At 38.6% G+C, this 26454-nt stretch overlaps 1 protein-coding gene across 1 annotated transcript in view; it reads left to right on the forward strand.

The window, feature by feature from the left end:
• The window catches only part of PIK3C2G (phosphatidylinositol-4-phosphate 3-kinase catalytic subunit type 2 gamma), a 409785-nt gene that overhangs the window by 108948 nt on the left and 274383 nt on the right, over window positions 1–26454 (forward strand). The window contains exons 13-14 of the mRNA XM_043441512.1: window positions 6997–7125; window positions 18218–18332. Of these exons, the coding sequence (XP_043297447.1) occupies window positions 6997–7125; window positions 18218–18332 (244 nt within the window). The remainder of the gene's footprint in view (window positions 1–6996; window positions 7126–18217; window positions 18333–26454) is intronic.

Consider the following 26454-nt stretch of genomic DNA (forward strand, 5'->3'; position numbering starts at 1 on the left):
AGAATTCCACGGACTGTATAGTCCATGAGGTCACAAAGTGTCGGACATGAATGAGTGACTTTCACTTGACTTTTCACTTTTCTTCTGACTTAATTAAAGCTTATCCATGGTTGTTTTCAACTGACAAATATGTGCCATCATTTAAACAATTCAAGAGAAAAATTTCCTAATTCTAAAACCAATTTCAGAGAAAAAAATCTCAAAAGAAATTGAAATTATTAGTGTTAGTGGAATAACTACATTGGTATACTTTTCTTCTTGTCCTTCAAGAGTGCATAAGTGTTATCTTTCCTGTGGAGTTTCTCTGATTCCCCCAAGAGTTAGTTACTTTAACCAGAATTCTTTTCTTTCTTTTTTTTTTGTCCTTCAAATCTTTTTATCTTTTTTCATACTTTAAACTTTTTATTTTGTATTGGGATATAGGCAATTCACGATGTTGTGGTAGTTACAGATGAATGGTGAAGTGATTCCGCCATACATATATATGTATCCATTCTCCCCCAAACTAACCCCCCATCCAAGCTAGCACATAACATTGAGTAGAGTTCTATATGCTATACAATAGGTCCTTGTTGGTTATCCATTTTGAATATAGTAGTGTGTATGTTAATTCTTCTCATTTTATTTCATTAAAAATATATTTATTTACCATTTTTCTAGGTGCCTGGCCTGTAGCATCCTTTATATATTTTATTGACATATACCCATTACAATACAATTAATTGCATGTTTTATTACCAGACTGTAAATTTGAGGACATAAACTTTGTTTAATAATACTATGTGACATAGATTTTGACTGCTTATTACATTCCAGTCATCAGAGTTTACCCCCCAAACATATTATCTCATCTAAACTTAATAACAAAAATGCATAGAGATATTGTCATCTCCATTTTACAGATCAGAATATTGACGTTTATGAAGCTTAATTAACTTGGCCCTGGTCCCACAACCAGCAAAAGGCAGAACTAGTGCTCAAATACACTCTGACTCCAAAGCTGAGGTTTTTACTGTGATTTTCATACTTTTTTACAACATATAAAATCTTAGGCTGAATATTTATGTTCTCCAAATAGTTCTTAATCTTAAACTTAAAAAAAAAACAAACTCTGCTCTATTGTTTCAACAGCACCTATGCTATTTTTCTCTCTACATTGCAACAAAACCCTTCCAGAGTTGTCTGTATTCACTTTCTTCGGCTCTTTCCCCTGCTCTAAAACATACTCCAGTCAGGCTTTCATCATCTCTTTTCCGCTGAAATGGATCGTTAGAGTCACCAGTGACCTGCAGACCTGAATCTGATGTTTGTCTTCATCTTACATAATCTATTAGGAGCTGTTTCCCACATTCTTTTAGCTTTCCACCTCCCTCACTGGGCATTCCTTCTCCGTATCCTTTTGTTCTCCCAGACTGCTCATAGTCTTAGCCCTTAAGTTCTGAGGTCCAGCCTCAGCAGGATCCAGGGGTACCCTCAGGATGAACAGCGTCGGTGAGAAAAAGAGAGAGAGAGAGAGAAAGAGAGACCAGACTGGGGGTGTGTAGTAGAGTCTGGCAAATCTTTATTTTTTTACTGTAGCTTTTATATTCTAAGTTAGTACATTTTTAAGGGGAAGATAGTTTAATATTACATCAGCTTATCCTTCACAAAACCAGGGTGTTTCCTGCAACTTCTTTGTGAGAGTCTTGTACATTATCTTCTGGCCTCAGGGCCTATTGACATTTTATGACCTAGGTGAATGCAAAGCTGTTTTCCGTAATCTATTCTTTTTTTTTTTTTTTTTTTTTTTTTTTTTTTTTTTTTAAATTTATTTGTCATACATTGATATGAATCAGCCATAGATTTACACATATTCCCCATCCCGATCCCCCCTCCCACCTCCCTCTCCACCCGATTCCTCTGGGTCTTCCCAGTGCACCAGGCCCGAGCATTTGTCTCATGCATCCTACCTGGGCTGGTGATCTGTTTCACCATAAATAGTATACATGCTGTTCTTTTGAAATATCCCACCCTCACATTCTCCCACAGAGTTCAAAAGTCTGTTCTGTATTTCTGTGTCTCTTTTTCCGTTTTGCATATAGGGTTATCGTTACCTTCTTTCTAAATTCCATATATATGTGTTAGTATGCTGTAATGTTCTTTATCTTTCTGGCTTACTTCACTCTGTATAATGAACACAAAGGTCAGTCCTTTTGCAGAAGTTATCAGTTAAATTTATCTAAAAGGTTTACCACACAAAGACTCTGCAGCTCTGGTGAGGCAGCCCCTGTTTAGCATTCCTGGTTAAAATGAACAATTCTAAACTCTTATTTTTCTAAATCTTTAACTATAACCACTTTTAGAATAATATTTTTATGTTCTCTAATAGGGCTTCCTCACCCCCGAAGGGCTCCGTGCCATTAGGGCCTTTATGTGATCAGGTTCTTTATGCTGTGTATGATTAAGGTGCTGTGAGCAGTCATGTGCATTAGTACGCATTTGCCAAGCAGGCTAGAATGCCAGCAAAGGGGTCTAAATTGAAACACTCCTTTCATCCTGGATAATCTTATAGGATACCGCCATCCGGGGGACATATTCATTAAAGTTCTAGGTTGATTCTGTTTGGAGAGAGATCGGGGAAGGCCTTCTTCCTGTGTCACAGAAATTAGGGAGTAGTCTAATATAGCAAGCATCAGAGAGACAGAGATCATCTTTAAGGTGAGTGCCGGGGAAGCTTTTCGAATCCCTGAAGTCCTGATCTGCCTTGCTTGTCAGGTCTTCTCCTCATGACCTTGTCATGAGTGGGATCTCATGTGCTGGCTCCCGGCACTTAAGCTTCCTCTCTTGTAGCTATATTTATAGCCTTAGTTTTCTCTTATAGTCACATAGCATTAAATGCCATCTGTATGCCAGCAACTCCCAAATTTATATCACCAACCCAGGCATCAGTCACAAACCTCGTACTTATTCATTCAACATGTCTAAAACTAAGCTCTTGATCTGACACTCCAAATTTGTCCTACCTATGGATGGCCACCCTGGATGATCATTTCCAGTTTTGGTTGTTTAGATCAGATCCTTAGCCTGAATTTTCTTCTCTCAGACCCATTTCTCAGATATCCTACTGGCTCTCTCCTCGGAATATTTCCAGAGTGTCATTTCTTGTCACTTTCATTTGTATAGGCCACCATCGTATCTCCCCTGTATTCCTACAACTGCCTTGTGATAGTCACCTTACTTCTCTTCTGCCTTTATAATCCTTCTCATACAACAGCTCAAGTAACCTCTTTTAAAATATAAGTCAGGCTACATCACTGTGCTCTTTTATAATCCTGAAATGGCTCCCTCTTTCACTCAGACAAAAGTCAAAGTGCTTACAATGGTCCATTATTTTATATCAGTATTAATAGGGGAATTCTATACAGTGTGACTTTTTAAATCTCCCAATTTCACTATCAAAAAGTTATTCTGATTTTAGAAAAACTGTCTTATATAGAAGTAAAGAATGTTTAAGAAAAATTTTAGTTTTTAGTCATTTTTAAATAGTAGAGTAAGGCAAGCATATGGTTAAAATTTGAAGTTTGTAAATATAGAGAAGCAATCTTACTTCACTTATTGAATTATCTCAAAGTATTTTTCTTCCTTTTTTGTGTAAAGTTCATTCCTTTGATTTTTCAATAGCTGTGTAGAAGTTAATAAAAAAGATTTCTCAGTGACTATGAGATTATTCTGGCTTAAAAATCCATATGTATTCAAGAAAATGAATAAATAACTATAAAGTATGTATTCTTACTCTGGAAGAATTTATTTTTATTAATAAAAATGACAAAATGGAGATAGGCAGTAACTATCCACTGTAACTTATCGAATGTTTTGTCATTCTTGATTTGAAAAGCTCACTAATAAGTGAAGTTACACATGAAGAAGAGAGACTCAATGGGAAAAAGAACATTCCAGATTATGTGAGAAATAAAGTGAGATTATAGCTTCCATCTTGACACAAAATTATGAAAACTAAATAGAAAGTCAATTACAGGTAAAAGAGAATATTCAAGAAACTACTGTGCATTTCACAAAATCATCAACATTTTATGTTGAGTTTCAAAGCTTCTTTTTAAGCTGAGAAATATGTCCACATTACATTGAATGAATATTATAACTGTGAAATAATATGAAAGATAAGAACAACTTTTAGATAACTAAACGTGATAATTTAATTTTCAATAATCTAAATTTTTGCTAATATTGAAAAATAAATTTTCTTTAGCCTTTCCTTTGTTTTCTTTCCTTCCTTTTTAAAAAAGTTTGTTTATTGGAGGATAATTGCTTTACAATATTTTGTTGGTTTCTGCCATATATCAACATGAGTCAGCCATAGGTATATGTATGTCCCCTCCCTTACTTTTAACTAGAATTATATTTCATCTGTTTTACAATGGCTAATATAAGTTATTACATTGTTGATGGAATAACGAATATACTGCTGATATACAATCTACCATTTATCACATATTGTGTTATGTAATATTTTTTCCCTTTTATAGATAAACAAGGCTTAAAAAGGTTAAATTTATCACTCAAAGAAGAACATCTGTTTATTCACAGGGCCAACATTTGAATCAAAACCTTTGATTCATCTCCACACGCAGTTTACATATTGACATCTCTGAGTTATTATTAACTCAATGACAGAATGCCATAAACCACATATAAGTCACCTACCCCAAATTCCTTATCTGTGTTTTCTATCAGTTAAAGGTATCCACTAACATAATCTAGGAGCCTGAAATTCATCTTCAATTCGTCATTGTCCTGTTCCACTAATATGCTGTCAGTCAATTATTAGTTATCCATTTTTATCTCTAAAACAGCTCTTCTGTCTTTCCTCTTGTTAGATGGTTTTTTTTACACCTGGACCTGGACCTCTCCATCTCAGAGAATAGCATGTTGAGGGGAAAGATGTGTATTTCCTCAGAATCAGTTATGGGCACTGGGCTGAATTAACTGCTCCTTATTCCTCAGGCTGAATGCTGCCTGTTGTTGTTGTGTAGTCACTAGGTCGTGTCCACCTCTTTGCAACCCCATGGACTGCAGCACACCAAGCTCCTCTGTCCTCTACTATCTCCCAGTGGTGATTTAGTTGCTAAGTTGTGTCTGACTCTTGCAACCCCATGGACTGTAGCCCATCAGGATCCTCTGTCCATAGGATTTCGCAGGCTCCTGGAGCTTGCTCAAATTCATGTCCATTGAGTCAGTGATGCTATCCAACCCTCTCATCATCAGCCACCTTTTTCCCCCGTTGCCTTCAGTCTTTCCCAGTATCAGGGTCTTTTCCAGTGAGTCAGCTCTTCACACCAGGTGGCCAAAGTTTTGGGGCCTCAGCTTCAGCAACAGTCCTTCCAGTGAATAGTCAGGCTTGATTTCCTTTAGGATTGACTGGTTTGATCCCCTTGCTATCCAAGAGACTCTCAAGAATCTTCTCCAGCACCATGATTTGAAAACATCCATTTTTCGGCATTCAGCCTTTTTCATAGTCCAACTCTCACATGCTTCCTGAGTGAGTGAGTGAAAGTCGTTCAGTCGTGTCCAACTCTTTGCGACCCAATGGGCTGTAGCCTGCCAGTCTCCTCTGTCCATGGGATTCTCAAGGCAAGAATACTGGAGTGGGTAGCTGTTTCCTTCTCCACACATGCTTCCTAGCCACCCACAAATTTATCTCTTTTAAACACTGTATTTCTCTTGAGACTCTTGTATCATTTCTATGTAGCCAAGATGACTCCTGAAAGGAAAGAAAGATACCCTTCTTCCTGTCCACCATTAGGAACCTCAGATCTCTCAATTTCCTGTCAAAAGCTCTTTCTTCTTAGATGCTTCGACCACCCAGGTATATTCCTCCCAGTCTTAAAGTATCTTTATACTTTCTAGGCAATCTCATATATATATTAATGGATTCGATGCCCAAATTCAAATTTTTTCCACCTTTAACAACCTTACGCTTATTCTTAGCCACTTTTTTTACCCATATCTACAATCCATCCAGGGTCTGAGTTTGATGTTCTTCACCTTGACATATCCAGGAATTGTACTGTCTATTACATCTCAGCAATCAGCCCCCAATTTCCTGGAATCTCATCATCACCCAGAATAGTTCACATTTAAAATTATAAACAACTCTCTATGCTTTTAGCTCTCTCATTTAAACGTTTCCTTTTGCCATTAGGAAAAAAATAATAAATTCCTTTGCCTGGCATACAGAGTTCTTAAATATTCTGGCAACCACCTATCTTTCTAATTGCATCCTTCGTAACTTTCAGGTTAAGACCAACTTGACTATGTTTCTTGTTCTAGCTACAATGCACCACTGACCATTCCTCAGCTCCATGTGTATATGCCTTTGTCTGTGCACTTTTTTCTTTTTTGGAATATTCTTTTCCAACTATTCACCTGGTTGTAGCCAACCTACTCTTTAAGACCCATTATGAGTTATTTCCTGCCCTCCCCCCATTCCCTAAGACAATGTTAATCATACTTTCTTGATGCTGAAGTTTTTGTATTTTCAAAAAATAAGCTTATGTGTCAAAATCATAACGATCACCATAATCAATCTCATTACTCTAGTACTTCTGCTATATTTCTGCATTTATAAGATAAAACATTAAAACTTAAGAGAATGCCTCAACTCAAATAGTTAAAACACTTGTGTTACACAGCACTGTATTAGAAGGAAAAATGTAGGAAAACATCATTGAAATCGGGTCCTAGTGTCCTAGAGTTGTTGGGAGTATTAATGAGATCAAGGGTAACAGTGCTTGGCACACTTAGTGGTGTCTGACCCTTTGTGACCCCATGGTCTGTCCATGGAGTTCTCTAGGCAAGAATACTGGGTGGATTGCCATTCCTTCTCCAGAGAATATTCCCGACCCAGGAATCAAACCAGGGTCTCCTGCATTGCAGGCAATTTTTTTTACCATCTGAGCTACCAGGAAAACCCAACCTAATTTTTTCTTTTATTTTAAGGATCAATTTTCCTCTTGAAATAAAATCACTTCCAAGGGAATCCATGCTCACTATAAAATTGTTTGGGATTACCTATGCAACCAATGCAGATTTATTGGCCTGGACTTGTTTTCCACTGTTTCCAAAACAGTAAGTATATCATTTGTGATTAACAAAACTTCCATCTCAATAAAACCTCCTTGGACCTAGATAATGTTCAGTATATGGCATAATGAGAAAATCAAGAAGACATTTTATTCTAAAATTGAGCTACCTCAATATAAATCATGACTGTTGAAAGCAGGACTGAAAAGCAAAATGTAGAAATGGCTTTAGAAACAAGCTTCATGCTCAGCTTGTCAACTGGGTCATTTACCATGAAAAGGTATCAGCATGACCAATCTCAATTTCTTATCCTTCTCTGACCAGCCAGTTTCTCTGGAATTACTAATGCAAAATGATTTAGATCAGCACTGTCATTTAGCAACAATGTAAGTCATGAAATTCTGGCTGAAGTAAAATTATTCAATGTAATTGGTTTACTGACCTTTTATTGCCGAGAAAAAATATATGTCAACTTTAAGACTATATTTTTCAGAAAAGTAAGCCAAATAAATAGGAGTTCTGTCAGAACTAGTTGCCACTGAAAAAGTAGTTGTCAATTTAACGGTAAGGATTTGGAATTATTAATACTTAGAATATTTGAGAAAGTCAGTAATGTGATTTTCTGTGTCATTAAAGAAAAATATTTTAAAACATCCAAGATACATTCCCTTGACGAAACTTGCTTTAGAATCAAACTGTTAAAAAAAAAAAAAAGACTTTTGAAAAATTAGAACCTGTGTTGTTATTTTAATATTATTTTAAGTGTGTTTCTGCCTCTGCTCTTTTAGAAAGATTTGGTAATATAAAAATGTTAACAAAATTCTTCATCAGGTTTTGGTTCCCACTTTTAGTCAGTATAAATAAAATGTCATCAAAGCAACTGTGATATGTATTTTGGTTTTGTCTGCTTGTTTGTTTTGCTTTTGGCCACACCTTGTGGCATGTGGGATCTTAGTTCCCCAACCAGGGATCAAACTCGTGCCCCTTGCAGTAGAAGCACAAGTCTTAACCACCAGGTCTACGGGAAAGTCCTCTGTAGTACATTTTAAAGATAGTTTCTATTGGGTTAATTATGACATGGTGTGCATGTTTGTGTGTGTATATTTGTTGCTCTTTTATTTGTTTTCATGTTATAGCCAGTTTCCACATGTGTGAGCACAGGGAATGTATTTTCTTTGTAATTTCTGTCATCTAATATGGTACCTCTTATAAATAGGCAATCAGTACAGGTTTGTTTATTAAACTGAATTGGAAGAAAATCAATCTCTATAGGAGATTTAGAATGAAATAAAATCTCAAAAGTCTATCAGAAACAGTTCAACCCTAACAGGAATACCAACTGCTGTTAGCAGATATTTCAAAAATCTGATTTGTGGGCTAAGAACTTTCATTACTTTCTCACTGGGAGCAGCTGCACAGGTGCCTTTCCTTCTCCTGAGTGAGTTTCTTTAAAGTTTCATCTGCAGTATTTGTAAGATCTAAAATGTTTGTAGAATACATTTGTAGCTATTCACTGAAAAAAAAAATCCATTTTGTTACCTCTAACACACTATTTTGTACATAGCAGGTAATCAAAAACTTGTTAAATATATTAAAGATCTGGAATGTTTTTGTCTTTCAAACTAATCTTCAAGGCTTTTTTCTACATGCTTATTGTGACAGTAAAATGCTGCCTCCATGTTGTTTCGTCATCTGTCACTTAACCTTTGGTAGGCATTTTAGAGGCAAGTGAGTAGAGACAATCGGTATCTTTAAGGAATGCCATCTGGGACTGATATTAAGTGCTTTTCCTAAGGGAAAATGGCAAAATTGTGGATGCTGAGACATCACAGAAACACAACTTACTTCAAAGAGGATGTCAGTAAGCATTTGTGGAAGTGTTTCCGAAAGATCATTTCTTATGAAAATCAGAAAATCTGCTCTCTCCTGGGCTAAACAACGTAAAGAAATTTAGATCTTTTTAAGACATCAGAAATCCATCACGTGGCCAGTTGGGGAGATGTAATAACTCCCATTGTGTTCATTGCTTTGAGTTACAAAGATTCTAACCCAATTTATGTAATGCAGGTTTTTCAAGATCACATCAAATAAGTCACTTAATTTCATTTCCTTTCATAGGATGACCCCTGCCCATAAACATTTGGTATCAGTTCTGTCATTTATTTCAGTTCAAATTGCTCATACCTAGTTGTGTGGAGCCGTAATGAGCATTTATGTCTATTTTTTCCAAGATACATACGACTTGAAAATATGCGGACTTAAAGGCTTTCTATCTCTTTGTGGTTTCCAGAGGTAGGTTTCAGAAGAACCAACCAAGATTAAACTCACATGTATTGGTTATGGCTGCATCAAGAGTATGCACAAATAAAAATAAAGCTCAACATTTTCAAGCACACAAACTCACTTTCAAGTCTTTTAAAAAGACGTGTCAAGAACAAAGGTAAAATGTTGCCCACAGAAGTTTTATATTCCTCTCCTTTGCAGACAGGGCTGATACCACATCTGTATTCACAATGCCTCCGCTGCAGTAAGACAGGGTTGTTCTCACCTTAGTCATTTCTATGAGCTACCTTTCCTACTTAAATTCAAAACAAATAGTGTGGTCCTTACTTAGCATTTCTAAACTGCAGTAAACTCCTTCAGTGCAGAGATGCTCAACCCTGATTGAACAATAGAATCTCCTGGGGAGATTTAAAACTAACCCAAAACCCAAGTTCTCCCAAAGATTCTAATTTAATTGGTCTATGAAGAAGCCCAGGCATCAGTAGTTCCAGAGTTCCTGAGATGAGTTAAAATGCAAGAAAATGAGAATCTCTTTTGTAGAATTTAAAAAGAAGCCTAAGTAAATCATAATACAAGTTTATTCCTGAGACTGTTGTCTCAGGAGCCAACCCTGGCCCCACTATGTATTGTCATTTCAGATATACCCTTAAAATCAAATAATAAAAACAAGTTGTAGATAAAAATGCCTTATCATTCTTCCATCTTGTAGGATAAAGACTCTCAGAACTCAATTCAAATATCTTATTTATACATGAAGATCTTTATGATGAAAGAAGTTTAAGGACTGGCTAGAGGTCACTGGGCTATTTAGGAATAGAACGAGAATCAGAATGGAGGGTTGACTTCTGTCCACACATCTTCCTACTTCAAGCTGCCTCCCTTCCTGCCCTTAGATGCCATGCCCTCCTTCATGAATGAGCTGTGGAAACCTCACCAGCACAGGAGGGGATCTTGTCTCTCTTCCTGGCCATGAAACCTGTTAGATTTATGAGAGTCAGAGTCTCAAAGAGTTTTATAAGATCAGATCTTCTGAAAGTGCTGGCTCCAGAATGCCAAACCATGGATGCATAGAATCCTATACTTAAAAATGGGAGTAATTAATTTATTCTAAACATGCTTTTTAATTGTCTGAGGAAACAGGGGGCCAGAGAGGGCCAACTATCCCATCTATTCTCCTGGTGCTACAGATTTTCATTTGGTTTATCCAGGCATAGGAATTTGTATAATATTGAAATTTAAAGGACCCTTAAGTATAGAAATGCTATGGCCTTAACAGGTAAATGAGCAGAAATGATGTGGACCTAACATAAGCAGAAGATACTGAAAAGAGGTGGTGACAATACACAGAAGAACTGTATAAAAAAGATCTTCATGACCCAGATAGCCATGATGGTGTGATCACTCACCTAGAGCCAGACATCCTGGAATGCGAATCAAGTGGGCCTTAGGAAGCATCACTATGAACAAAGCTAGTGGAGGTGATGGAATTCCAGTTGAACTATTTCAAATCCTAAAAGATGATGCTGTGGAAGTGCTGCACTCAATATGCAGGCAAATTTGGAAAACTCAGCAGTGGCCACAGGACTGGAAAAGGTCAGTTTTCATTCTAATACCAAAAAAAGGCAATGCCAAAGAATGCTCAAATTACCACACAATTGCACTCATCTCACACACTAGCAAAGTAATGCTTAAAATTCTCCAAGCCAGGCTTCAACAGTACATGAACCGAGAACTTCCAGATGTTCAAGCTGGATTTAGAAAAAGCACAGGAATCAGAGATCAAATTGACAACATCCGTTGGATCATCGAAAAAGCAAGAAAGTTCCAGAAAAACATCTACTTCTACTTTATTGACTATGCCGAAGTCTTTGTGGATCACAACAAACTGTGGAAAGTTCTTCAAGAGATGGGAATACCAGACCACCTTACCTGCCTCTTGAGAAATCTGAATGCAGGTCAATAAGCAACAGTTAGAACTGGTCATGGAACAACAGACTGGATCCAAATAGGGAAAGGAATACGCGAAGGCTGTATATTGTCTCCTTGCTTATTTAACATATATTCATAGTACATCATGAGAAAAGCTGGGCTGGATGAAGCACAAGCTGGAATCAAAATGTCAGGGAGAAATATCAATAACCTCATATATGCAGATGACACCACCCTTATGGCAGAAATAGAAGAAGAACTAAAGAGCCTCTTGATGAAGGTGAAAGAGGAGAGTGAAAAAGTTTACTTAAAACTCAACATTCAGAAAACTGAGATCATGGAATCTGGTCCCATCACTTCATGGGAAATAGATGGGGAAACAATGGAAACAGCGAGACTTTAGTTTTCGGGCTCCAAAATCACAGCAGATAGTGACTGCAGCCATGAAATTAAAAGATGCTTGTTCCTTGGAAAGAAAGCTATGACAAACCTAGGTAGCATATTAAAATGCAGAGACATTCCTTTGCCAACAAAGGTCTGTCTAGTCAAATCTAGTTTTTCCAGTAGTCACATATGGGTGTGAGAGTTGGACTATAAAGAAAGCTGAGCACCGAATAACTGATACTTTTGAACTGTGATATTGGAGAAGACTCTTGAGAATCCCTTGGACTTCAAGGAGATCCAACCAGTCCATCCTAAAGGAATTCAGTCCTGAATATTCATTGGAAGGACTGATGCTGAAGCTGAAACGCCCATACTTTGGCCACCTGATGCGAAGAACTAAGTAATTGGAAAAGACCCTGATGCTGGGAATGGTTGAAGGTGGGAGGAAAAGGGGACAACAGAGGATGAGATGGTTGGATGGCATCACCAACTGGATGGACATGAGTTTGAGTAAGCTCCAGGAGTTGGTGATGGATAGGGAAGCCTGGCATGCTGCAATGCATGGGGTCACAGAATCAGAAACAACTGAGTGACTGAACTGGACTAAACTAAGGATAGAAATGTTATTTATTGGCATAGTCCTTTACTAATGACATCTTATTCAAAATCTCCACATATAAGATTAATGAACAGTCCATATACATGTTGGTGGAGTGGGCAGGGTGGCATTTGAAATTCTAGATTCCTATCTCTTTGCCAGGGCTTCCCTGGTGGCTCAGTGGTAAAGAATCCACCTGCCAATGCAGGAGACATGGATTCGATCCCTGGTTCAGGAAGATCCCCTGGAGGAGGAAATGGCAACCCACTCCAGTACTCTTGTCTGGGAAATCCTGTGGATAAAGGAACCTGGCAGGCTACATACAGTGCATGGGGTAGCAAAGAGCCGAACATGACTTAACAACTGAACAACAATTTGCCATCGCCTCAGCACCTTTCTGCTTCCCTGGTGGCTCAGATGGTAAAGAATCCCACTGCAATGCGGGAGGCCTGAGTTCAATCCCTGGTTTGGGAAGATCCCCTAGTGGAGGGCATGGCAACTCACTCCAGTACTCTTGCCTGGAGAATCCCCATGGACAGAGGAGCCTGGTGGGTTATAGACCATGGGGTAGCAAAGTCACTCAGACATGACTCAGTGACTTAAGAACAGCACAGCACAACATCACCTTTCTAAAATCGACTCCCCCAAACACAAGGCCACATGAAGACAGATATAAAACTCAAAAATTATTGATTTTGTGTCAGAAGCTCGAAGAAATTAAGCAAATTAAGGCTTGCTAATGAAGACAGGATACAGATGTCCTGGTATAAATCTGGTGCTCTTTCCACGATTGTGAAACTGTTTCTGGTATGTTTTGCTTTCATCATGTTTTTGTTTTGTTTGCTTAATTTTTTTATTTATATTTTTTTTTTTACATCAACTAGATACTTTTATTTTTTTTTCCTCTTTTTTTTTTTTATTATTATTTTTTTTTTTTCCAGTGGGTTTTGTCATACATTGATATGAATTAGCCATGGATTTACATGTATTCCCAATCCCGATCCCCCCTCCCACCTCCCTCTCCACCCGATTCCTCTGGGTCTTCCCAGTGCACCAGCGGGAGCACTTGTCTCATGCATCCCACCTGGGCTGGTGATCTGTTTCACCATAGATAGTATACATGCTGTTCTTTTGAAACATCCCACCCTCGCCTTCTCCCACAGAGTTCAAAAGTCTGTTCTGTACTTCTGTGTCTCTTTTTCTGTTTTGCATATAGGGTTATCGTTACCATCTTTCTAAATTCCATATATATGTGTTAGTATGCTGTAATGTTCTTTATCTTTCTGGCTTACTTCACTCTGTATAATGGGCTCCAGTTTCATCCATCTCATTAGAACTGATTCAAATGAATTCTTTTTAATGGCTGAGTAATATTCCATGGTGTATATGTACCACAGCTTCCTTATCCATTCATCTGCTGATGGGCATCTAGGTTGCTTCCATGTCCTGGCTATTATAAACAGTGCTGCGATGAACATTGGGGTGCACGTGTCTCTTTCAGATCTGGTTTCCTCAGTGTGTATGCCCAGAAGTGGGATTGCTGGGTCATATGGCAGTTCTATTTCCAGTTTTTTAAGAATCTCCACACTGTTCTCCATAGTGGCTGTACTAGTTTGCATTCCCACCAACAGTGTAAGAGGGTTCCCTTTTCTCCACACCCTCTCCAGCATTTATTGCTTGTAGACTTTTGGATAGCAGCCATCCTGACTGGTGTGTAATGGTACCTCATTGTGGTTTTGATTTGCATTTCTCTAATAATGAGTGATGTTGAGCACCTTTTCATGTGTTTGTTAGCCATCTGTATGTCTTCTTTGGAGAAATGTCTGTTTAGTTCTCTGGCCCATTTTTTGATTGGGTCATTTATTTTTCTGGAATTGAGCTGCAGGAGTTGCTTGTATATTTTTGAGATTAATCCTTTGTCTGTTTCTTCATTTGCTATTATTTTCTCCCAATCTGAGGGCTGTCTTTTCACCTTACTTATAGTTTCCTTTGTAGTGCAAAAGCTTTTAAGTTTCATTAGGTCCCATTTGTTTAGTTTTGCTTTTATTTCCAATATTCTGGGAGGTGGGTCATAGAGGATCTTGCTGTGATTTATGTCGGAGAGTGTTTTGCCTATGTTCTCCTCTAGGAGTTTTATAGTTTCTGGTCTTACATTTAGATCTTTAATCCATTTTGAGTTTATTTTTGTGTATGGTGTTAGAAAGTGTTCTAGTTTCATTCTTTTACAAAGTGGTTGACCAGTTTTCCCAGCACCACTTGTTAAAGAGGTTGTCTTTTTTCCATTGTATATCCTTGCCTCCTTTGTCAAAGATAAGGTGTCCATAGGTTCATGGATTTATCTCTGGGCTTTCTATTCTGTTCCATTGATCTATATTTCTGTCTTTGTGCCAGTACCATACTGTCTTGATGACTGTGGCTTTGTAGTAGAGTCTGAAGTCAGGCAGGTTGATTCCTCCAGTTCCATTCTTCTTTCTCATTGTTTGCTTAATTTTAACTGACTTCATAAACCTTTGCATGGCATTATAACGTAAAACCTACTGGTGAATCCCACCAACTTGGATATTAAAATTTTCCATTTTCATCCTTTTTTTCTGAGACCACCAACACTAAGATGCATTCTTTAAATCCCTTGATTCCACTGATCATCTTCCTCATGCTCCTATTTTCTAGTCACAGAAGTCTATGAAAATGTAGTCCTTCAGTCATGCTTATAGTATTGAAAAAGGCCCCTTGTCAGAATATAAGTTAGGTAATTTCCTGCCCACAGAGAACCCAAAGAATGGTGCCAAACATCCTTTCCCCCAGAATTGTCTTAAAGTATGTATCATGTTAACCTTAACTGGACAACTAGCAGTTCATTCTCTCTATGTCCTATCTCTTGATACATCCTTTCATACATATATTTGAATCAAGAGTTCTGACTTCACTGTGCCCATACAACTCAGGGTTAAGGCCAGGGTGACTATTGACCCAGACTCCATCTGAGAAGCCAATGACAGATAACTCACAGTTATTCTTGAGTCCCTTCATTATTTGTAGCAATCAGCTTAGATCACTCAGATTTTCAGAGTGAAATACGACCAGGATGTCTAAATATAGTAGGGCCATAAATATAGCTCACTACACAACTTAGATGTGAAGAAAAAGTGCAATTAATATATCACACTTTTCCTCATGAGCTCCCACCCTGTAACTAAGGAGGAGGACAAACTTTCCATTGATTACTAAAAAATTAGCCAATTTGATCATCTAAATAGGTCTTTTTAGAATTATGAGGCCTCCTTTGGATAAAATGCTCAATCACTCAGCTTTCTGACACCCTAAGTCTTTAAGAGGACAGTTGTTTGGTCGCTGAGTTGTGTCTAACTTTTGCTATCCCAAAGACTGTAGTCTGCCAGGCTCCTCTGTCTGTTGGATTCACCAGGCTCCTCTGTCTATGGGATTCTCCAGGCAAGAATACTGAAGTGGGTTGCCAGTTCTTTCTCCAGGGGATCTTCCGGACCCAGGGATAGAACCCGCATCTCCTGCTTTGACAGGTGGGTTCTTTACCACTGTGCCACCTGGGAAATCTAGATACAAAGGATCAGAAAAGAAACAGGTTATTTGGCCCAGTGACATGCGATATCCAATCAAAGGCATTTTTAAGCTGGTGGTTGTTTGTTCCATCTATTGTAGCCTGTGATTGGCACCCTCCCAACTTGTCTAGGGCTAACTGACACTTTCAGGGTGTCTGGGGCCCTCACAGGCACCATAGACCCACACAGAACTCCGAGCTGACCTCAGCTCAGATGGTCTAACCAGATGCCCTTATTGTAGAGGCCCTTTATCCCCACCACCTGACTCCCTTTATGGAAACGTTCTCACACAAGCATCTTCAGCTCTGTCTAGATTCCGTCTCTTCTGTAAAGAAACCAAAAACCCAATAAAGCTGAACACAAGTTCCTTTGGCCTATGTATTGTGTGACCCCATGTTGAAGGTCACTCTTCAACTCTGTACAGGATCAGCTCAAGAAATGATTTTCTTCTCAGATCTGAAGCGCAGAGCATAAAATGGAGCCCCCTCCGCCTTCAGCATTAGGCTGTGCTCACTTACTTACCACTCCTCCCCATCTGCCTTCCTATGGGCAGAAGAGGGGAGCTTGGGATACCATGATCACACTGTCCCCTCTTTCTCTGTCTTCTGCTTCCCACCAATTCAAATTGCCAGGAAGTGGTAGCTTTTTCTTTTGCTACATTCTCCTTCCAGTATGCCACATCCACCTTCCCACACTCCTGTTTACTCTACCATGGATAGGCATATTTTCTGTAAATACTGTGGAGGACATTAACATCTGAGCCCTCCAAGTTCAGTTATAGCACTCTTCTTCTGCATTCTGGCTGAAACTAATCCACAACTTTTCCCAAGAAGATGGATGCTTCAAACCATTTGGGGCAAGGTTATATACTCTGAAAGGTAAAAGAGAAAACCACAGGAATAATTTTCTAATCTTTATCTCCATTGAGTTAACTTTTAGCTTGCTAATATACTGTGGGCTTCCCTGGTCACTCAGACAGTAAAGAATCTGCCTGCAATTCTGGAGACCCAGGTTCCATCTTTGCATCAGGAAGATCCCCTGGGGAAAGGAATGGCTATCCATGCCCGGAGAATTCCATGGACAGAGGAGCCTGGTGGGCTACAGCCCATGGGGTGACATAGAGTCAAATTCGACTGAGCAGCTAACGCTTTGACACTACTTTTGCTAATGCTGGTATTGGCTAATACTGGTCCCTGGTATTGTTATACCAAAAAACAAACAAACAAAAAAACAAAACTCAAGTTTTTCCAGATGAGGTGAGGATAGAAGAAAGGGATAAAAATGACTCAAAATTCATCCTGCTAAAAGAATATTCTTGGGTTATATAAAAATATCTGCACAGTAATGATTAAAATTATACTTCCCTGTATACTTTCTAATAGTATCTTTAAATATGAAAGCTAAAGAAGCCAAGCCTCAAGAAGCTAAGGGTTTAGAAAACTTTATTTGGATTTTTTTCCTCTTACTTTGCATATTTGCCCATTAAATGGCAAGGTAGAATTCTATGTTATTTTCCAAAGACTTGCTTAATGAATTAAAATTCTATATAAACTTTAATCTTGTTGACTTTAAGTTTTACAGTTTTAATTTTGTATGTTAATCAAAGACTGTTCCCAGTGATCAGTAGAACATTTTAACCAATAATCGTATTCATATATACAAGCCAGGTATAGCTTGTTTTTTAATTCCTATAAGCCTCTGTGAATTTGGATGTTATTGAAGCTGTTAAAACTATCCATGAATTCTTCCTGTCTAAAGTCTTTCCTGTATTCACTCTCATTTACTATGGTAATTTACAACATAGGTTTAAATATTCAGAATATGAATAATCTTTCTATTTATGCATAAAGAACCACTTCCTCCATGAAGTCCCACAACTACTTTGATCTGCAAATCATATGCTAATTTAAATCTTTTCTTTCTATAAATTTAGAGCTCATATCTTTAAAGATTCCCAGGGAATTTAGTCACCCTATGAAGCAAAAAAATATTCTTAAAAGTTATTAACATCTTTATTGATTTAAGGCAGTCATAACTCCAAGAATATAAACTTGACATTCTTGGTCCCATCTTGTAATCAGCATTGTTGGAAATTAAGAGTAAATGCTACCCGTTAGAAACCATTGTGGAAACAATTTTCTCTTGTGGAAAATAAATGTAGACATCTACAGACATAGCCATGCATGTGGTGTTATTAGAAATGAACCATTCATCAGTATCTAGACTTGTGGAATATCCTATTTCTCTTTTAACTACTGAATAAAGCTACTGAAGCTAATTGTGTTTATATACATCTTTTAATTTATAAATAATAGTAGCTTCCCTCTTGAAATGACTTCTGTCTGTCCATATGTGTTGTCTTTTGCAGCAGATCCATTCTCGGGTCTGTGCTATTCAGCATGACGTTACAAAGTGAGCCTCCCATGGAAATAATCGCTCCAGGAGTGTGGGATGTAAGTCAGCCGTCCCCAGTGACCCTGCAGGTAAGTGTCAGGCTATGAGATTAAAGTACACACAGCAAGGATTACTTGATAAATAGCTTGTTGTCAATTACAGAAACAATTTTCTTCCAGGATCACACATTTTAATAGTCTTCTCTTTCTCCAGCCTGCTGGGATCTGTAAAACCTCTATTGCTTTTATTTTGCATTCAGTGTTCTCAAAGCACTTTTCTCCCAGTTTATATAATAGTAATTTCAAGCCATTCTCCATCCAACACAATCAGGAAGGAAAGGAATGGACTGTTGCCATGAGTCTACTCATTATACATATTCATTTTTCTTTCCATTGTCTAAAAACAGTCATTAGTATATATTATTAACTTGATACCTTATTCACACCTACCTCTTCATTATGTCATATTGCCTTAAAATCTCTTTTGTTATACGTTTTCTAAATGACTAGCCATTAAGCTGAATAGTAGGGGGAGAAACAGCAAACCAAATCCTTCCTTTTTCCTTAAAGGCTCTCTTCTTTCTGTGATTTGTAATCATGAATGAAAGGTGATTAATGATTTTGGGCTTTCATCCTTTCTGCTCAGAGGATTTTTTTTTTCATTTTCCTCACTTTTTTCATGCTAGTAAGTGATCAGTTTCATCAGATAACCTGAAGCCCAACTGCTCCCATACATGCAAATGCAGGGAATACGGACTCTCCATCTGCGTGGGAAAAACTGGGCCGTGCTCCATAGTACAGGATTTTCAACCTCTCGCTATTGACACGTTGGATGGGATGAGTCTTTGTTGTGGGGGGTGCCCTGTGCCCTGCAGGATGTTTAACAGTGTTTTGAGTTAATATTTAACTCAGTTTTACCCACTGAGTACCACTAGTACCTTCCCAGTTCTGATAACCAAAAATGTCTCCAAATACTGTCAAATGGTCTCTAGGGATAAAATTGCCCTCAAGTGAGAATCACTATGCTGGAGGAAATGAGTAGAGTCTCTAGGTTCGTAGAATTTCCAGGTTTGGGGTAAAGGATGTGAGGGACAAAGTTTAGCAACATGGAAAGCAAGCTGTTAAAAATGGAAAAGAAAAGCAGCACTAATAAGAAAGCGTGGCTTTCACTTTGCAAGATGAAGGAACTTCCCCCTCTAGACAGTAGCTGAAGAGCCACTTCTAATCCCTGGATGGGGTGATAAAAAAAAGTGTTACACTAAGTGCACTTAGAGAAGGAACTTCTGATTGTGGGGATTGGGAGTGGGGAATGGGGGATGGGATAGTTAGGAAGTTTGGGATAGATGCATACACACTTCTATACTTAAAAAGGATAACCAACAAGGACCTACTGTATAGTGCAGGGAACTCTGCTCAATGTTATGTGGCAACCTGGATGAGAGGGGAGTTTGGGGGAAAATGAACACATGTATATGTATGGCTGAGTGCCTTTGCTGTCCATCTGAAGCTATCACAATGTTGTTAATTGGCTATATACCTCCATACAAAATAAAAAAATAAAAGCCAGATGTTGTCAAAAATAAAGCCACACACACGCCAAAGAGGTGGTTGATTAGATTGGATCTTGGCACAGCATTCTAGACACTCAACAGATGATGACCTAGTGATTAGCAGATGTTTCCTTGTAACAGGACAACCACCTTTCTTTAAGAGGATGAATGCAGACTTTTTCTTGCCAGATCTAAACCACCTGAGCTTAACAAAAATCTTCCAAGTCTGACCATTACCAGAGCTTTATGGATATAAATTTATGATTATCAGGGTCTTTAGTGGCTGAGATGGGGTGGGAGACGTGGAGACTATCAGATGAGACCTTCCTTGATTCCTCTCAAGTGAGGGGATCAGCTGCTTTAGGAGCACAGATCTTGGAAGTGGAAGCTGAAGAAGTTTCAAGTATTCAGCAGCATAGATTCCAGGTAGAGACCTACAGCCAGGACAGAATTACCTCATGCCCGTGTTCAGTCACTAAGTCAACTCTTTGGGACCCCATGCACTGTAGCCTGCCAGGCCCCTCTGTCCATGGAATTTCCCAGGCAAGAATACTGGAGTGGATTGCTATTTCCTTTTCCAGGGGTTCTTCCTGACCCAGGGATCAAATTTGTGTCTCCTGCATTGGCAGGCTGATTGTTTTTTTTACCTCTTAGCCATCTGGGAAGCCCCATATGACATAATTTATCTTACAAGAAAAGGAGAGAAGATATGGAAATCATCCAACAGTATGAAAAAATGTTCAATTGTCTGCTTTTACAAAATAATTTCACATGGTATAGACATAGACGGAAACGTCTCAGAATTTTTTCAATTGATGATGAAATATACAAAATAAAGTAAGAGGTATTATGGTAATAAAGTTAAAAGCCTTAATAACTAGTCTCATTCTAATTACACACAGCTAAATTTAGAGCAGAATTTTCAACCTAAGGATTATGAGATGGTGAGGAAATTAGAAGCAAGTTCTGCAACCAGTGTTTGTGTTAAGGAGTCAGTGTGAGTCACAGGGAAAGACATCAGGCTCAGAGTCAGGAGATCCGGAGTCTAGTCTTAGCTCTTTAATCGTAAACATTATGACTCTGAACAAGTCACTTTCCACCTCCCTACAGTGAGAGGATTGTACTATGCCTGTTCAACTTCTTTCTGGTCTGTGCTTTGCTGATTGTCTGTTATTAAAAGATGACAATTATGGTATGATGCAGGTTATGTTACAGAACTTAATTCCTTCCAGTCAGTCTTCTTTTTTTCACACTATGCTGCAGACTGGAAGCAGTGAATAGAGTGAAGTAGATCTGAGTTCGGAGCTTCCCAGGTGGCACTGGTAGTAAAGATTTCTCCTGCCAATGCAGGAGATGTCAGTGACGCAGGTTCATTCTCTGGCTCAGGAAGATTCTGTGGAATCCACTCCAGTATTCTTGCCTGGAGAATCTCACAGACAGAGAAGCCTGGAGGACTACAGTCCATAGGATTGCAGAGTCAGACATGATTGAACCAACTTAGCATGCATGCACAGATATGAATTCAGACATGGAGACAAATTATTATATGATCCGATCAATGTGTGTCTCCCTCAACTTCTTCCCTTCCCCTGTATACAATCTAGTATCAGTTCAGTTCAGTTCAGTCGCTCAGTCGTATCCGACTCTTTGCGACCCCATGAATCGCAGCACGCCAGGCCTCCCTGTCCATCACCAACTCCCTGAGTTTACCCAAACTCATGCCCATCGAGTCGGTGATGTCATCCAGCCATCTCATCCTCTGTCGTCCCCTTCTCCTCCTGCCCCCAACCCCTCCCAGCATCAGGGTCTTTTCCAATGGGTCAACTCTTAGCATAAGGACAGTCTAGTATAGTGACATAATTTAAACACTAAGAGCAGAGTTGTTTTAGTTAATGTTGCTCTTGTTCTAGTTTATATTTCTCTACTTAGTTTCCCATTCATTCTATTTTTTTTTTAAGTTTTTCTTTTTTTTATGTGAACCATTTTAAAAGTCTTTAATGAATTTTTTATGATATTGCTTGTTGCATGTTTTGTTTTTTTGTCCACAAGGTAGATTGGATCTTCGCTCCCCAACCAGGGATTGAACCCACACTCCCTGATTGGAAGGCGAGGTCTTAGCCACTGGACCGACAGAGAAGTTCCCCGCCCCCCCCCCATTCATTCTAAATACACTATATTATGGTTTATTTGTCCTCACCACACTGCTGTCAGATAACCTCCTAATTTCTAGTTGCCAAACCCAGTACTGGTTTTCATACCTCTTCATTCTAGTCCTCTCTGTGCAGTTTTTGGCTCTGTCTCTTCCCTATTACAGGCCTTCCGAAGGAGTTCAGTGGTGAACAATTCACCTGCCAATGGAGACACAGGAGATGTGGGTTCCATCCCTGGGTCTGGAGGAGGAAGTGGCAACCCACTCCAGTATTCTTGCCTGGAGAATCCCCATGGACGGAGGAGCCTGGCAGGCTATAGTCCATGGGGTCACAAAGGAGACCAGCATGACTTAGTGACTCAACAGCAACTTCCCCACTACAGAACACTCTTCTCCTCTGACTTTGCTGATATTGCCCTCTTAGGTTTCTCTTCACACTCTCTTTGGTTATTCTTTTTCTGTTTTCTTCTCCTGCTCCTTTTCTTTTACTTGTTCCCACTGTTGACAGTTCCCACGGGTTCTGTCTGCTGTCCATTGCTATTCTCAGTATGTATATTCTCCTTGAGAGAATTTCTCTAAAGCTTTATTGAGATATAAGTCACATACCATACAATCCTCCCATTTAAAGTATACAATTCAATGTTTTCTAGTATTTTCACAGATATGTACAACTAATCTCAACCAATGCCAGTTTTAGAGCATTTTCATTTTTATGAAGAAATCTCATAACTTTTAGCTATTGCTTTTCAGTCCCAAACTCTAAGCAACTACTAATATACTTTCTGTCTCTATAGATTCACCTACTCTGTACATTTCATGTAAATGGAATCATACAGTATGTGTTCTGTTGTAGCTGGATTCTTTCATTTAGCATAATGTCTCAAAAGTCATCCACTTTGCACCGAATATCAGTATTCACTTATTTTTTTTATTGTTGAATAGTATCACAATATAGAAATGTGCTTATTGCTCAGTCACATCTGACTGTTTGCTACCTTTGAACTATAACCTGCCAGGCTTCTCTGTTAGTGGGATTTCCCAGGCAAGAATAGTGGAGTGAGTTGCTGCTTGACTCAGGGATTGAACCAGCATCTCCTGTGTCTCCTGCATTGCAGGCAGATTCTTTACCTGCTGAGCCATCAGGGAAGCCCCACCCATAATGCAGATATACCACTCATTAGTTGATATGCATTTAGATTATTTCCTTTTGGCTATTAAGAACAGAGCTGCTCTGAACATTCATGTACAAGTTTGTGTGTGAACCTATGTTTTCATTTATCTGGGCTGTATACATAGCAATGGAATTGCTGGGTCTCATTTGTTCCTAAGGTTTGACTTAGAATATCTTGCAGGTTCATGCCTAAGTCCATACCTTTAGTTCACATTCCTTTACACCACAGGGAAAGAAAGTGTTAGTCACTCAGTCATGTCTGAGTGGTCCCATGGACTGCAGCATGCCAGGCTTCCCTGTCCTTCTCTATCTCCCAGAGTTTGTTCAGACTCATGTCCATTGAGTCAGTGATGCCATCTAACCTTCTCACGCTCTGCCACACCCTTGTCCTCCTGCCTCAGTCTTTCCTAGAATCAGGGTCTTTTCCAGTGAGTCAGTTCTTCACATCAGATGGCCAAAGTATTGGTATTTCAGCTTCAGCATCAGTCCTTCCAAAGAATATTCAGGACTGATTTCCTTTAGGATGGACTGGTTGGATCTCCTTGCAGTCCAAGGGACTCTCAAGAGTCTTCTCCTGCACCACAGTTCAAAAGCATCAGTTCTTTGGCACTCAGCCTTCTTTATAGTCCAACTCTCATATCTGTACATGACTACTGGAAAAATGATAGCTTTGACTAGATAGACCTTTGTCAGCAAAGTGATGTCTCTGCATTTTAATACACTGTCTAGGTTGGTCATAGCTTTCCTTCCAAGGAGCAAGCAAGTATCTTAATTTCATGGCTGCAGTCACTGTCCACAGTGATTTTGGAGCCCAAGAAAATAAAATCTGTCACTGCTTCTACTTTTTCCCCTTCTATTTTCCATGAGGTGATAGGACCAGGTGCCATTTGTTTTTTTAATGTTGAGTTTCAAGGCAGCTTTTTTACTCTTCTCTTTCACCCTCATCAAGAGATATTCTGTAGACAGCTTCAAAAACAACACATCCCAAATTGAGCTCACCGTCCTCTGAGAATTGCTTTCACTCCCTGAATTATTTATGACTGTTCATGCACTCACATACAGCTAGCTATTGCACTTGTCTCATCTCTCTCTCAATACTCATATTCTGTCCACTGTAGATCCTGTCAACTCTTCTTTCATATGTTCTTCAAATCTGTCCTCACAAGTCCCCACTGTGTCTGCCCTAGTTCAACATTTCCCTTCTAGGTTACAATATTTCAGCTGTTTTCCCCTTGTCTTTAGTTTTGTTATTCTCTAATCCAAAATCCACAAGCATGATCCTTCTAAAACATAAGTCTGAACCCACCATTCTCCTTCTTATACTCTTCAGTAACTCAGCACTACCTAGAGAATCACAGGCAAGTTCTAAAGCACAGCCTCCTCCCATTGTTTCCCTTGCCACTCCCTGACGTCAAGCTCCAGCAGCTTCAAAAGTTGTAGTCTCTGACATGCACTGTCCTGCTTTTACCTTTTGTGCATTTATGAATTCTGTTCACTGCCTGCAATGTGTCTACCATCTTCCCTTAATTGTCTGTTACCCACCCTTGGGCTTAGTTTCTGTCATTGTTATTCACCTTTTAGGATCCTTGGAACCCTCTTCCACGAACTTCCCTCTTACCCCCTTCCCTCTTTTCACTCTGTGTTAGCATGCCCTACCTGTATGTTCACATAATAACCAAGAAGATTTTTGTCAACACATTTACAACACCTTGTATTTCTTTCTTGAGAACTTCTTTAAACCATAGTTCTTACCTACTCATTCATACAAGGTATTTTACTTTACCTAACATTTCATTACCTGTTTATCCTTCATTATCAGTGATGTTAGGGTGAGGCAACAGTAATATTATTGGTACATGATCCTTAGAACACAGTACATTTTTGTCCTAGTGTAGCACAGGTTCCTTTTTCTTCAGCCCCTCTTTTACAACTCCTTCCACAGACTCACAGCAATTGCCATCTAGTTGATAGACATCATTCCTTCCCTTGAACCGCATAGAACTTATGGTCCAATATGTATATGCCTTATATCCAAACTACACCTACAGCCCAGGCTCATTTCTTTGAATAAGGAGGTAGAATCAGGGGGGCCTGAGCAAGTCCATGAACATCGTATTGGCATAGTTATGTGAACATGAACGCTAGGAACATTCACAGCAGCTCCTTCAAGGAATTCCAAAATGAAGCCATAGTAGGAACCATGGTGGCCACGTGTAAATGGAGAAGGATGAAGGAGAGAGTAAAAGCACAACAGATAAATGGAACACAAGAAGTCAATATTCAGTGTATGAGGAAGTGTGAATTATAAGTGTGGATGATTGAATCTGAATATTTTCCTGTACCCTGGAAGAAAGAGCCTCATAATTTTCTTTTTTTGTTTGTTTTGTTTGAAGTCAGTAGTCTATCCTTAACTCTTTGAGGCAAGAATGGAGCAGTAGGTGTCATGGCACATTAAGTGAACACATTAGTAGAGAGCTCCTGCAGCACTCTATTAAAGAAAAGAAAAAAAAAAAAAAAGACTAAGGCCAAGCTTGGTGCATCATGATCACAGAAGAAGAGTCACATGTTTGCCATTATTAACCTGAAGCATAGCTTGGGGTGCTTTGTATGTATTCAACCCTATTTTAATTGTTGATGTTTGCCTTTCTCTTCCTCCATAATGCATAGAACTCAAAAGAATTCTAGGGAAAATGTTGTACATTAACACATATTTTGGGAAAGTATCTTTTGTGAAAAACTAGAACAAGAGGCAACTGGGGAAAGCCCTATTTTCTGTTAGCAACTGAAGAATCGGTAACTGTTTAGCTTCATAAAATATGAAAATATGCAATTTGTATAGGACCTCATTCATGTATCAGAAATGAAAAAAATTTCATAATTGAAATATATCAAGGAATTTTTAGTAGATTTTGTATAAGGATACTTCTGTATTCTCATCCACTAGCTTTAGTTTCCTCATCTACCTTGCCCTTTACTTAGGACCAACATAAAATTGAATTAGCTCATTAAATACGATTTCTAGTATTTTTGTTTTCTATGTTTAAAATATTTGGATATATTAAGAGTAAAGGGTAACCTACTAATTCTGGAGGTGCTTCTTTCCAAGGCAAAATTAATCTTTCTGTCAAGAGGTAAAATTTACTATAATATTGCTTTGGTGTATTGGAATAAAGAATCATATATTGTAACAAAAATTATACCAAAAACAAATATTGCAACAAATTTCAAAGATTAAAGAATAAAATTCCTAAGACTTTTCAAATAAGAACCCAAGTAGATTAAACTGTATTTCAAACCATAACTCACAGTCTACCATATAATTTTATTCCATTTTCTCTGAGA

This window comes from Cervus canadensis, chromosome 21, assembly GCF_019320065.1.
Source record: "Cervus canadensis isolate Bull #8, Minnesota chromosome 21, ASM1932006v1, whole genome shotgun sequence".
NCBI lineage: Eukaryota > Metazoa > Chordata > Mammalia > Artiodactyla > Cervidae > Cervus > Cervus canadensis.